The 15,345-nt window shown below is 39.1% G+C and overlaps 1 protein-coding gene across 2 annotated transcripts in view; it reads left to right on the top strand.

Annotated features, from left to right (window-relative positions):
• RFX7 (regulatory factor X7) overlaps window positions 1–11,376 on the top strand; it is a 96,587-nt gene extending 85,211 nt beyond the window's left edge. For both annotated transcript variants that reach the window (XM_088797221.1, XM_088797222.1), the window contains exons 8-10: window positions 360–567; window positions 3,816–4,111; window positions 5,278–11,376. In XM_088797221.1, coding sequence (XP_088653347.1) covers window positions 360–567; window positions 3,816–4,111; window positions 5,278–8,541 — 3,768 coding nt within the window. In that variant the 3' untranslated portion in view covers window positions 8,542–11,376. The remainder of the gene's footprint in view (window positions 1–359; window positions 568–3,815; window positions 4,112–5,277) is intronic.
• The last annotated feature ends 3,969 nt before the right edge of the window (window positions 11,377–15,345 follow it).

Below are 15,345 nucleotides of genomic sequence, written 5' to 3'. Positions count from 1 at the left end.
GAATAGTATGCATATTATAAATGTTTTCAGAAGAGAAAGGCTAGTGACATAGTTTGTTTTATTGATGTCAGAAGAGGCTTTAGAAAGATTCAAAAGATCTCTTAGTATTTACATATTGGTTGACAACCATTTAAGTGTTATATTCACAGTGCTACTGATGGCTGTGTACTGGGGGGTGTAAGCATAGGCCTTTCATTTGCAAGGCACCAGTAGGCTTGCCAGCGGATCACTTCACGATACTTTGACCTAACAGAATTAGATTATGTCTTCTAATTAAGAATACATACCTTGAATGTACTTTGGTTTAATTTCTCTGAACTTTCTTTTACAAGTTAACTGTTTCATTTTCTTTTATTTAGTTGGAAGGAGCTGAACCTTCTGGGCAGTTTCAAAATATTGACGAAGAAGTTATCTCTTCTGCCTGCCGTCTTGTGTGTGAGTGGGCCCAGAAAGTGTTGAGCCAGCCATTTGACACGGTCTTGGAATTAGCCCGCTTCCTTGTAAAAAGTCATTACATAGGCACCAAGTCCATGGCAGCTCTAACTGTGATGGCAGCCGCACCGCCAGGTACAGAATGGTTGGAAACAAGCTGACTGCAACAGGGATGTTACTCTATTTGAGTTGGTAGCAAAGAAGAGTTAAGCATTTGTCTTTTTAATATTTGTATGTATGAGTTCACGCGTAACTTCACTTAACACTAAATTCATATGGATTTATTGAGCCAACAAAAATAGTACTAATAACAGTCCTTTCCTTTTAAAGCTTAGAGCTATACTTACGTATATTGCTCTGCTGAAATATGAAACTTTGAAGATTTCCCAGTTGATATCAATCTTTCCATTGATTTAAAATTGGAAGAATATGTGTGTATGTACTTTTAAGTATATGTGTGTGTCTAAATTAATAAATTAAACATTAGATAAGATTAAATTTTAAAATTACTTGGCTGGACTCCTCTCCCAGAAACTAACGGTAACAAATAAAATGATCTTTGGACCATGTGAGAGGTACCTTAGTCTCACAAAAAAATAAGTTGTCTGATGAAAATTCCTAACTGGGCAGTCGTGGTGGGTACATAGTCATATCCCAGGCCTGTAACTTCTTTAGTGACAGGTTTTAAGCCAGCCCTGTTGTTCTAGTGCATCTAGTTTAACACACCTTTGAAATGCCGGAAGTGATACCCCTGGAAGGGGGGGTACTAACTCTCTTGTTAGAGAGCACATAGTCTTGTTAACTGTCCTGCAGTCCAGTCCCTGACTTGCTTTCTCCAATCTCCTTTGCATCCCCTCCTTAATTTCAAATGCAAAAAAGAAGCTGCAAAACTTACTCTCTGGAGCATTTGAGATCATGCTCCCTTGCATATGTCATCAGTTTGGCTCAAATAAACTCTTATAAAAATTTAAAAACAAACAACAAAAAAAACTTCTATGAAACATTACTATAAAATAGCAAGAGTGATTTTTAATATGCAAGTGAGTATTTTCAAATGGGAATCTTTGAAATGGCAGTTTTAGGAATTGCAAGTATTGTTGGGATAAATTACTTCCTCCTAAATTAAAGCTATGTAAAAGTATCTGTTTGATGTAAGTTTTTAAATGTCTCATTTAGGTCATACCTTATAAACCTAAAAGAGTGAATAAATTGTGTTATTACTATAGGAAATTATAATTTCTATGAAAAAATGTATTAATGTGAAACTTGTTTTCCAGAGATGATTCCTCCGAATGTTCCATGTAAATATTTTTATATCTACAATAGATTTATCTCAGCCAGAATTATAGTCTCTTAAATAACGTCACTTTTTTACTTAATCATTTTAATAATGAATCATGTTTCTTTTAGTTTGTACTCATCAGAAGCCTTAAGTTTTTTGTGGTGTGTGTGTTTGTAATTATTTTGTCCTTTCATTTTATGGTCAATTTGGGACCCACTTCAGCAAAATAATTTCTTACAGGAGTCAAGATGTAAATTGTCTGACTTACATCTGTCTGCTTGTACACGAGTAGGACAGTGCTAGGACAGCCTTATCTAGCTAGATAGCTTGCATATGTCACCTCACTTATTCGCCCAGCAGTCCTGTGAGGTAGGTGAAATTTAATCCCATTTTACAGATCAGGAAACAGACTTGGGGAGGTTAAGTCATTTGTCCATGGGCAGAAACGTCGAGGGGCCAGGATTTGAAATTGGATTTATTTACCTCAGAAGCCCAGGTTAACTCCATTACACCATACTGTCTTCTTATCTTCAGGCAAAAGGAGGTTTTAAAACATAGGGGCCCTTCAGCATTTTTGCGTACTGTTTCTCCTACCCTGCTGACACCTAGAAGAGCACTTGAACAAGTTGAGGACTGAGGAGGCATCATGGGAAAAGAAACATCTCTATCTTTCTTGTTTCCCACACTGTTCACAAAGTCTGACTGAAAGAAACGTGAAATGAATTGAATGAACTTTGAAAGCATACGTGTAAAGAAAAGTGTGTTTTTAAACCAAAATAGGAAATATTATGTATATAAACATGTTTTCCCAGTATGAGAATGGTCAGCCTGGGAAGCTGACAGCGACAATTGTATCATCACTCAAGACATTTTTAGAATCTCTCTTGAAATTTTGTTCTCAGCCATTGCCACTTTTTTTTTTTAATACCTTTGGTAGTGATTAATCTTCCTTTGAAGGTGAATTTGGTTTTTAATAAATCTAGTCTCCATATTGAGAACAGGTTGTGTTACAAATGTTCTTTTCTAAGTCAGCTGCTTGGAACTCATCCCTGTCCAGAAACCCTGGCAAGAGGGATAAGACAGCTTTGAGTCTTTGGCAGAGGCTCTGAGGGGTGCAGGTGCCCAGAAGCCAGAGCTGAGGCTGGGGGCCAAGAGGGAGACTGCAATTCAAGCTGGATTTAAAGAGAAAAAATAGTACTTAGGGGATAGAAGAGAGGTCAAAAGATGAGTGACTAGGGAGGAGTGAGTATGTGAGAGTTTAGTTATTTCTTTCTCTCCTTCCTGTCTCCCCACTCCAAGTTTTTGCTGTTAACGAACATTGAAATGTAGCAATTGTACTGACGAAAGGAATAGCAGGGTGCCAGCCACAGCTTACTTTCTGACGATCTTCCTACAACATCTTACATGGGAAATGAGCTTTTGAAAAAATTAATTATACTATATAATCAATATTTCTTGTATTAAAATTTATCTCTTGCTTATCGTATCATTCCTTTTTCTCGTTGTTGATCTTACTAACTGATGTAAAAAGTTTTCTCAGTGACACTATTTAAAAATATCTTAACCTCTGTCTTATTAAGAAACTGCTGAACTTCTCATAGATCATACTGGAATACTTATATAGTAGTACCTGTTTTCATGAATTTCTGGTAGAATTAAATTAAAGCCTTCCCCATACAATTTTTTTCTAAGGTATGGATGGTTTCAGCAAATATTTATTGAGTGCCCCTTGTGGGCTAAATAGTAAAATCAAGTTCTAATTAGAGAAGGAGGGAGGGAAATTTCTGGCATCTGATAAAATGTAATACATTCAGCATAACTACTACTACTCTTCAAAATCTTCATCTGTTATTGTGCATTTAACTGAAACTGTCTCCTGAGTGGAACCATATTTTAAGGTGTCATGTAAAACTATATTGACACATGTTTATAAATTGGAAATTTAATCCTTATGCTTTCTTTATAAAGAAATTGTGAGGTAACATTTGCTGGTTTGGGTCGCTTTGTCCAGTAGATGGCTACATATTCAAAGAAATATAGTTGTACCTGCCTTCTATAAAAGAGGGTATTTATTTTAGCTCTCCTTCCTGTTTATTTTCAGGAATTAAAGGAATTACCCAGCCTTCTGCTTTTATACCTACAGCTGAAAGTAATTCCTTTCAGCCTCAAATGAAGACTTTGCCATCTCCTATTGATGCTAAACAGCAATTGCAACGGAAAATTCAGAAGAAGCAGCAAGAACAGAAATTACAGTCCCCTTTGCCAGGAGAATCCACAGCAAAAAAATCAGAAGGCACTACAACCAATGGAGTGACTAATCTTTCTAATGGAAATCCTGCAATCCTTTCTCCTCAACCTATTGGTATCGTTGTGGCAGCTGTCCCTAGTCCTATTCCGGTAATATCATTAAATTGTGTTTGGTCTTACTGGGATGGTGGGAAATCTATCAATTAATTAAAACTGGCACATGAGAAGAAGGCAAGTAAAAGTGTAGATTCAGTTATAAACTGATTTTGTGACCACACATAGATTCAGCTTCAGTTGGTCGTCTTTTATTCGGGATATACTTTGTTGATTCCAAAGTGAGCTATAAAATAAGTGAAAATGCAAAAATCCAAGATACATCAAATATGCATATAATCAGAGGTTTATGTAAGAGATGAATCATTTTCAGAGGTGTTTGATCTCTAGCTAAGCCAAGATGATGCAATGACAAACAGTTTTTGTTTAATATTTTTTTCTTTTTAACATTCAGATGGAGCGAGATTGTAATGTGTATAGACGATGCTTTAATATAGACCTAGTTCTGTGGCTTGCTGGACATAGGACCTTGGGCAAGTCCCTTAGCTACTCCGACTCTTGTCCTTATCGACAAATAGAAGTTACAGCCTTCTCCTTTCCTGTCTCAACACAGCTGAGGTTATGATGAAAGGAGCTTTTAAATGAGAGTGCAGCGTGCTAAAACAAGATGGCATTTTTGTTTTTATAGATGCTATTATTAAGGAGCTATTTCACCTTGTTTTTCTTATCATCATCAGTATCATGTCATTAATACACGGACTTCCTGGTAACCACATTTGCACTCTTCCCCGTAGAGCAAACTTGGAGAGACAGTAGTTTTGTCTGAGACCTTGCCCACAGTGGCTTAGTTCCTAACGCACAAGGTAGACACTTACACAACCATCTCCCTGGGAGTGAGTCACCTTCCTGGCACACTCGGGTAGATACCTTTATAGTCGCATGTTTCTTCAAGATTTTATCTCCTCTTCCTATAACCTCCTTAAAAATCATTGTTTTGGCAAGTGTTCATCATTTTAATGTTCTTCTTACCTATTACTGTGTTTTGTAACTATATTGCACTATGTTGCATTTATTATAATATTGATGCGTCTGATTATATAGAACCTAGTCTAGAAGAACTCTCATCTAACATAGGAACTGTCTTATTTTTCCTTTTAAGCATTACATTTCTTAAATGCCTTAATACTATACATATACAGGAATTAACAGTTTGTATCCTAGACTCGTCAAATCTGATTTTCTTGTTTTCCACTTTTTAACAGGTCCAGCGGACCAGGCAGTTGGTAACTTCACCAAGTCCAATGAGTTCTTCTGATGGCAAAGTTCTTCCCCTCAATGTACAGGTGGTCACTCAGCACATGCAGTCTGTGAAACAGGCACCAAAGACTCCTCAGAACGTTCCAGCCAGTCCTGGTGGGGATCGTTCTGCCCGGCACCGCTACCCTCAGATCTTACCTAAACCAGCCAACACCAGTGCACTCACCATCCGCTCTCCCACTACTGTCCTCTTTACTAGCAGCCCCATTAAAACCGCTGTTGTACCCACTTCACACATGAGTTCTCTAAATGTGGTGAAAATGACAGCAATATCCCTCACACCCAGCAATAGTAGTGCCCCTCTTAAACCTTCTGCCTCAGTAAACAGTGCTACAGGAACAACAGAAGAGTCGCGGACCTTCCCACAGATCAAGAATGGTTCTGTTGTTTCACTTCAGTCTCCTGGCTCCAAAGCCAGCGGTGCTGGGGGACCGTCTGCTGTGGAAGTCAAAATGGAACCGGAAGTGTCGTCAGATGAGAATCCTGTACAGTGCCAAGAGAACTCTGATGGGACTAAAGCCCCCAAAACACCGAGTGCCCTTTCGGGACAGAAAGGTAATGCAGATGGAGTAGTGCAAAAACCTTCAAATGAAGGTGTCACTGAAATAAAAACAACTAAGGTCTGTGACCAGAGGACCAAATGTAAAAGTCGCTGTAATGAAAATCTACCAGGCACTTCAGCAGGCAATAATCCAAGCACTCTCACTCTCTCAGTTGCCACTCAGAACTTAACATTCACCAGCATCAGCTCACCATCTAATGGTGACTCAATAAATAAAGACCCTAAATCATGCACTAGAAGTCCAAGAAAGCGACTGTCATCTGCATTGCAAGAGTCCCAGGTGCCTCCTGTAAAGAAACCAATTGTGGAGCAGCCTTCTGCAGTTACCATACAAGGTCAGAAGCCAGGCAGTGTTAAGAAGGACCAAAAGGTTCCACATTCAGGGAAAACAGAAAGTTCAACAGCCGGTGCTCAGCTTCCTAGCAAGGTATCAGTAAATGTCAATTCACACACAGTGGCAAACCGACCCTTGAATTCTTCTGCTCTTATTAGCAGTGATTCAGCTTCAGAACAGCAAACACCATCGTCATCTCCAGATATAAAAGTAAAACTTGAAGGGAGTGTCTTTCTCTTAGACAGTGATTCAAAAACAGATGGCAGCTTTAATCCAAATGAATGGCAACAGGTCACTAAGGATTCTGAGTTTGTATCCGCCGGCTGTGAACAACAGCAAGATATCAGTGTTATGACAATTCCTGAGCACTCTGATATCAGTGACTTAGAGAAATCTGTTTGGGAATTAGAAGGAATGCCGCAGGACACCTATACCCAGCAGCTACACAGCCAGATACAAGAATCTTCTTTGAATCAAATACAAGCACAGTCTTCAGATCAGTTACCTCTACAGTCCGAACTGAAGGAGTTTGAGCCTTCTGTCTCCCAAACAAATGAAAGCTACTTTCCTTTTGATGATGAACTCACACAAGATAGCATTGTGGAAGAGCTGGTGCTTATGGAGCAGCAAATGTCAATGAACAATTCTCATTCTTATGGTAACTGTTTGGGAATGACCCTTCAGAATCAGTCAGTAACTCCAGGCGCTCCAATGTCATCTCACGCCTCCAGCACCCACTTCTATCATCCAATCCATAGCAATGGCACTCCAATCCACACACCCACACCCACACCCACTCCTACCCCAACCCCAACCCCAACCCCAACCTCGGAAATGATTGCTGGGTCTCAGAGTCTGTCCCGGGAGAGCCCTTGCTCCAGGCTAGCCCAGACCACACCTGTGGATAGTGCTTTAGGAAGTAGCCGACATACGCCCATTGGTACCCCGCATTCTAACTGCAGCAGTAGTGTCCCTCCCAGCCCTGTTGAATGCAGGAATCCATTTGCATTTACCCCAATAAGCTCTAGTATGGCATATCATGATGCCAGCATTGTCTCAAGTAGTCCTGTGAAACCGATGCAGAGGCCCATGGCCACACACCCTGACAAAACTAAGCTTGAATGGATGAATAATGGGTATAGTGGGGTTGGGAATTCATCAGTGTCTGGCCATGGCATTCTCCCAAGCTATCAGGAACTCGTGGAAGACCGTTTCCGGAAACCTCATGCGTTTGCTGTGCCTGGGCAGTCTTACCAGTCTCAATCCAGACACCATGACACTCATTTTGGTCGTTTGACTCCTGTCTCGCCTGTGCAGCATCAAGGTGCCACTGTAAATAACACCAACAAACAGGAGGGTTTTGCAGTCCCCGCCCCCCTCGATAATAAAGGAAATAATTCATCTGCCAGCAGCAACTTCAGATGCCGAAGTGTGAGCCCCGCTGTCCATCGCCAACGTAATCTTAGTGGAAGTACCCTCTATCCAGTATCCAATATCCCCCGATCTAATGTGACCCCCTTCGGAAGCCCAGTGACCCCAGAAGTTCATGTTTTCACAAACGTTCACACAGACGCATGTGCCAACAACATCGCTCAGAGAAGTCAGTCAGTCCCATTGACAGTCATGATGCAGACAGCCTTCCCGAATGCTCTTCAGAAGCAGACAAACAGTAAGAAAATAACCAATGTTTTGTTGAGTAAACTAGATTCTGACAATGATGACGCAATGAGAGGTTTGGGCATGAACAACCTACCGTCCAATTACACCGCTCGGATGAATCTCACTCAGATTTTGGAAACTTCCACTGTTTTTCCTAGTGCCAATCAAAATATGATCGATTCCAGCACTTCTGTTTATGAATTCCAAACACCATCTTACCTCACCAAAAGTAATAGCACCGATCGGATCAGTTTTTCTCCTGGAGATAATCAAGCACAATCAGAAATTGAAGAGCAACAATTAGATTTCAATAGCACTGTTAAAGACCTGTTGAGTGGAGACGGCTTGCAAACCAACCAGCAGCTGGTGGGTCAGGTAGCCTCTGACCTCACTACTAGTGCATCTGATTTCTCTAGCGATATCAGGTTGTCTTCTGAGCTCTCAGGCAGCATCAATGATTTGAACACTTTAGACCCAAATCTACTGTTTGATCCAGGTCGTCATCAGGGACAAGATGATGAAGCTACACTGGAAGAATTAAAGAATGACCCATTGTTTCAACAAATTTGCAGTGAATCCATGAGCTCTATGACTTCATCAGGTTTTGAATGGATAGAAAGCAAGGACCATCCTACTGTTGAAATGTTGGGTTAAATTGTGTTTTATAATATGTAGCACACTGTATCTAAAGACATATGTATTGTATTTGTCTTAATGGAAGTGCCTCCCGCAGCAGAAACACTCACTATTAATTGTGACATTTTAAAAGAGTTTGCTGCAGAAGTGGTTTCTTCTTCAATAGGAAATGGTTAGACTCGCCTCAGTTCTTAAAAAGTTTCTGAAGACAGTAGGCTGTAGAAGAACAAGTGTTAGGTTTTAAGTTTTTATAATGTTCCCTGTTTTAATCACATTGTTTGCTAGTAAGCAATTGACTAACCAGCTTTGACAAGAGCAGTCTAGATCTTTGTTTTGTATAAGTTCATTTTAATTCATTGGTTGATCTACACAGAATTTAGAGGAAACCATTGATTTTAGGTATAGGCTTTTTTGTTGTTGGCATTATCTTTTAGATATGAAATCATAGCTAAGGGGAATTGTAGACAAGAAGGTCTTCCTTGAAACAGGGATAATATTCAGGTTATTACAAGTATTTAGGCTTGAAGCATAGAGCTACTGTAGAACGAAAAATCTCTGTAGGACTTTCTGGGACTTCAGTACCATTTGCACCTGCAATGAAGGGCTTCAATAGGGAGAAAATAACGGAATATTAACTATTAATTTAAGGAAAGCAAAAGCTGCATTAAAATTTTTAAAAGGAAAAACTAGTAGCCATTTATATTTATGACCTTGCATTAGTCTTATTTTAAAATGTTGATTTTAATATGGAGCCAACACACACAAAACACATGCACACAGTATAAATAACTCCAAACATTGTAATTTACCAGAATAAATACAAGCATGTTAGAAAACATTTTATATTTTACTATTTGGTAACTGAGATAGGGGAATTTAGAAAGAAAAGCATTTTCTTAATTTCATCACAATGGCTGCATGCACATATTAAAAGTCTACTTAAGATTTATTTTGAAGTTTTTTTTACTTATAATATTCTTAAGTCCTCAATTTAGTGACTGACTCCTTCACTCCTCCTGAATCTGGTAGTACAGTTTGATCGTGGGACCTCTCTGAAAAACAAGCAGGAAGAAGATTTAAAAAAGCTGAACAAAAACCATTTCACCACCTGAGGTCTGAAGCCACAAATCTTTATATCTCTGCTAAAACAAAGGGGGATATCAATAGTACTTGAAGAAGAGGAGCATTTTATTACATGCTTAATTTATTTATTGTGATAACCACAATTGCAAAATAAGCACTCAGGATTTGTTTTAAAATGTTTCTCTCTGTGGCTCCCATTTTGTTCTATGAATAATTATTTATGAATTTCATGTTGACACAAATCTTCTCACTAGTTTACAGCTCCATTTAAGCATTTTCAAGATTATTTTCAGATAGATTTAAAAATTGCCATTAAGTTTTTAAAGCTAACATTAAACCATTTCTATACTACATTGAACCTAGCTAAGCTTTCCTTTACCTCAATTAGTAAGCCAATCAGAAGACTACAGTCAATGAATATTTAACAGTTGTGATGAAGGGATTAATTTAATAAGGTTTTATTCAATAAATTTGCAAGGTAGGGTATTAACATATTTTGATAACTAAATGGTGCTAGGGTTGGCTGAGAGGTTTATATATTGATATGTCCTAGTTATTGGCATTTGTGTGTGTTTGCTGTTATCTTGATTTAATCTGTTAGATATTTTTTTCTTAATGCTAGTTATTTCTTCACTGTACATTGAGACACAGCACTACTGCACACCAAAGTATGCAATACCCAAAGGAAACTGTGTGATTTATTTTAATAAATGATGGGAGCCTTTCTATATGAGATACTCTGAAAGGGAGATTTTGAGGCCATTCTAATCCCTTGTTTACATTATTAGCTTCCTACTAATAAAAAAATAATGGAAATCTTTTTTGATAAAAATACCAAGACTGGAGGATTTTTAACCCCCTGTACAGTATTGCAGCAAACACTTTAAATTTGGTTGAATTCGTCCAGCAAACTTTCTGGGGTTCATATATTGCACTAAATTTGTTGAACCTGTGGTAGGCACATCTCTTAGGATAAATGCAACAATACAGTCCACAGATTAAACTTTTTAAATGTGTTTCATTATGAAAAGACAAAATGTCATCAAAGTGACAGATAAAATTGTCTTATGTAGCAATGTGCATTGATCTCAATGAGATATTTCTATTTCTTATTCTCTTACATGAGAATATTACAGCAGGAAGAATTAAGTTTAGTTTGCTTCACCATGTTAATACATGATCACAAAATGTGCATGAGTGTTATTGACTTATCTTGTACAGTACTAGGTATTCCTGTAACCACTTTTTTTTTCTTGGCTGTATTGAAACTGGTTCAGTGTTAACCAGGCAAGCATAGTTATTCACAAGTTATTTACTTTTTTATGTTTACTAATTCTGCTTAGTTATTGTTGAATATGTTCTTTTCTCAGATTATTTTCATTGTTTTGATGTTTAAAACATTTTGCATACTGTTTATCATGATAGGACTTCATGAAGTAAATAATTTTGCATATAATTGCAATAAGCACTGACTTTTGAACTGAAAAAGAAGGAAAGTGTTTTGTGCAGTGCATCTGAGGTTCATATAATAGTCTTGTACTATAATGTGCTTAACTACATCATAAATGAAAAAAACAAGCCCTGTTTCATGTTTTCATTTAGTGCAAAAAAGTCAGATTTCCCAGTGTTTTGTTGTCTGTTGTACCTGCTGAAACTACAGTAGTTGAATATTGCAGTAGCATTTCAGTTCTCTTTTTTTATTGAAAGTGCTCAAAAATTGTTTTTTTAAATGTTTTCAAGAACAATTAAAAACATTTTATATTAAACTGACTGGATCGTAAGGTGATTTATGGGATCTATTTTATATAGGCAGCGTGCCATTTTATAAACAGACCTGATACCCTTCTTTGAGCTCATGAAATTCAGGGAAATGGGTGAAAATCAGTACAAGGCAGAACAGTGCTGCTAATCTGCTCTCTGCTGTTCATCCAGAAGGACACACAGATTTTACTCATCAGATCTCTGCTGTTCACTTAGGATTTGTTGCCAATGAATGGTACATGGCATAGAGCTTTCACGATGTCCAAAAAAGCCATCATTTCTTTTGCTCATTCACATAATGTTTGCTTTACAATGTTAGCCTATGGAGATAATATATATTTTGGAGCTTTGAAAAGAAAGACAATAGAAAAAAATGGAGAAAAATTTAAAGCACAACTGTATCCAAAAGCAATATAGGTGAACCAGAAATACAAACTGGTAAGTTTATTGAACTTGTAAATCTGAACCTGAGTTGTAGGTTTGGAAGCAGGAAAAAGCCAGAAATTTCAATTCCTACAGAGTAATGAAACCAGAGTCTGAGAAGGAGTCTCCTCACTTTTTTTTTTAAAAAACGTGCTATGGTTTTGTTTTGTTTTTTAATTTGTTTAACTCTGAATGGCACGCTACTGTGTGAAAAAGTGGTAATAGTTCTGTATTTGTCTGGGTTTAGAGACACTTCAGCCCCCACCATCTGCATCTTAGGTTAAATTTTAAATGTTAAGATGTCTTCAGACCTCAATACAATAGAAGTGTTAGTTCCATTCAGACACTGTCCCACTTCAAATAACACGGGAGCATGCAGCCAGCGTCACCCGACCGGTGGGCCTACCCCATCGCTTCAGGGTTTGGGGGGAACTCATGCATTATGCTCCAGGAGGAACACTAGGCAGTGGCCCAGCTTAAAACCTGGTCTCCCATTCCCAGGTCTTGTTCCAGCACCTCCAAGATGCTCTTTGTTCTCCGACCACCATGGAGGCTCATGGAAGCCGTGTGGGAGCCTGAGGAGTCATTGGCAGTCAGTGTGCTGTCCCCACAGTCAAGGTGAGGTCACCCTCAGGATAAAAGCAGTCTTTCTCTCAGTGGCTCTTGGTTATCGTACCCTTGGGGACTGGTCAGGCATCTAATGAGCCACACCAGGCTGGGAGAGTGGTGGTTAATGGGGGGGGCCACTGTTTGAGGATGGGCTACGAGTACTTGTGGTCAAAGTTACAACAGCCTGAATATCCCCTCGCACTGCTGCTTTGCCCAGTTTCCCCCAGCAGATTCTGGACCATCCCATTACAAGACTTAAGAGCACCAACTCTGAAGTGCTGCCAGCACTCTTCATTCTGGTCCTCTTGGAAGGCTCCTCGACCCTTAGCTCATTAAAGCATGACATGTGGGCATCGCGCCTCCAAGTATCAGGTGGTGAAGAAGACGATGATGGGTCGTGAACGTCATCTGGCGAGCTTTGGATGCCGTGTCTCGGCCGTGCAAATGCCACCACTCCCCTGAGGCCAGAAACGTCCTACGTCGAAAATTCCAGCCAACCTTACTCCTGCCCAAGTTGAGGAAGAAGGAGAACAGGTAGATAGGCGCAGCTCTGCCCAGGAAGATGGTAACGAAAGCTCCAAGGATGAAAACGGATCTAAAAACGTGCTTCTCATAGGTAAACAGTGCCAGGCCCAGGTAGAAGGTGAAGTTCTCTGCCAGGAAGTGTAGCACCTCAAAGAGCTGCTTTCGACTTACTTCCAGTACACCTACCACAATCTGTCAGTGGAGTCAATATTCCTACAACAATCTGGCAGTCTACAGATCAATTACCTGTACAGCCCGAGCGGGTGGCTCTCCCCAGCCGCCTTCTCAGTGGCGAGCTCCTCCGTGGCTCTTCTGTCCCCGAGAGGCTGAGGCCGAGATACCAGCCCCTGACCTGGCTGCTGCCAGGACCGCCCGCCCCAGCTCCGTGGCCCCAGGGCCCCCAGCGCCTCCTGCACACGGAGGCCAGCCCACGCTGTGGGTGGTTTCTCGCAGCGCTGTGGACCTCCGCGGCTGCGGAAAGTCCTCACTCTTGAAACAGACGCAGCCACAACCAGTGCCTCGGACAATAATATTGTAGCCAGGTCCCGAGTTAAACGACCTACTTGTCTGTGTGCATAGATCTGGGATAGGCCTACTATCACCACAGGACTGGAGCCCCGAGTGTGGACAGCTGGTGGAAGCAGTTATAAAGGAAAGAAGAGAGTAGAGACTAGGAAGGGAGGAGGTGAGGAACAGGAAGACCCACACGAGACGAGCCTCAAACCAAAGTTCTAAAGTACTTGTAAATGAAACCAGTCCTAAGAACGACAATCAGTAATCACTCAGGATGAAAACAATGAACTATCTTGTTACTTTAAAATAAGTATTAGAATTCTCAGTAACCAAAGGAAAAGAAAATTTAATTAAGAGCAGGTGAACAAAGTAAGAACCAGTGGATATAATGAACCAGTAAGCAAATCTGGGAAAAAATATTGTGTAATACATGAGATGCTTTTCGCTGCAAGTCAGAGAAAACCTAGCACTGGCTATAAGGACACTTATTTTTAGCTTAAGCATTTTGGAGAGAGCAGGATTCATGCAATGGCTCAATGTTATCAAGAACCAGATTCTGTTTTTCTGTTCCATCATCCTCAACTTTGCTTTCCTGTGTCTATTGCCTCATGGTCACAAAATAGCTGCCACAGCTCCAAATATTGTATCTTCATACATCCCAGACAAAGTGGTAAGGGCAGCTCTCAGCCTTTTATCAGAGAGAAAACAATTCCAGAATCTCCCATTAGGCACTCCTTCCCCACCCTCCATCTGCCATTTAGTCTCATTGGACAAAACAAGGTCAGTCTCACGCTAAAGCCAATTAGCTTAGATTCTTTATTCATCTTTTATACTGTGTTTCCCCAAAAATAAGACCTAGCCAGACCATCAGCTCTAATGCGTCTTTTGGAACAAAAATTAACATAAGACCTGGTCTTATTTTACTATAATATAAGACCAGGTCTTTATAATATAATAATAATATAGTCTTATATTAATAATATAGTCTTATATTAATAATAATATAGAATATAATATAGACTAATAATAATATAATAATAATTATATTAATATATTTATATTAATAATAATATAGTCATATTAATTTTTGCTCTAAAAGACACATTAGAGCTGATTGTCCAGCTAGGTCTTATTTTCAGGGAAACAGGGTAGCTAGGGGGAGGGCCCATTTTCTGGAGCCTGTGGTCATCCACCTAAAATGAGTTCCATAACCTAGGAAAGATACGAGAGACTTAAAATCTTGTGCCCGCCTTTGATGGGCTCATAGTCTTGTAAAGAGCTAATTATACATTCTTTAAAAGGTGCCAATTATATGTATACCTCTATATAGTAGAAAACAGGTAAGAATTCACACTGAGGAGCCAAGAACAGGCAAAAAATGATTCTTAGTAAGGACTACATTTAGAAGTAGACTGTTTACTACTGTAAACTGTTAACTGATATACTGCCTTCCCTCTCTGAGTTGAAAAATCAGGTATTATTGTTATGGATGCAAATTGCCTCAGCACTTGTTACCATAATAGAAGACCAAAATTTTTGTTCTGTTAAATCTGTAAAGCAGAGGTTGCTTTTGATATGTGTTGCGATAAATGATTTTTTTAGTTAGAATTACAAATTTGTGGATAGGCTTATTTTTCAAAAATATTTCATCTGAAAGTTTAAAAAATTATGACCAGCCTGGAACTATGATCTGCTTATATGTGTGGAAAAGAAAAAACAAAAATACCTATAGTTTTCAAAATAGATTTTATTTCTAAGTACCGAATTTTGAAGAGAAGGGAAAGTAATTTTATAAATAAAATGTATCATGAGAATGGTATTGCTACGATATGTAGAATATTTCCTTGCACTAGACACTTAAATAATTTGCATATTCTCATTTCCTCATTGTAGACAATTCTGAAAGAA

The sequence above is a fragment of the Rhinolophus sinicus genome, chromosome 3, assembly GCF_057876585.1.
Source record: "Rhinolophus sinicus isolate RSI-liver-muscle chromosome 3, RSI-T2T, whole genome shotgun sequence".
NCBI classification, from domain to species: Eukaryota; Metazoa; Chordata; class Mammalia; order Chiroptera; family Rhinolophidae; genus Rhinolophus; species Rhinolophus sinicus.
Note: the sequence above shows the minus strand (reverse complement) of the source record. Positions and strands in the feature narration are given on the sequence as shown.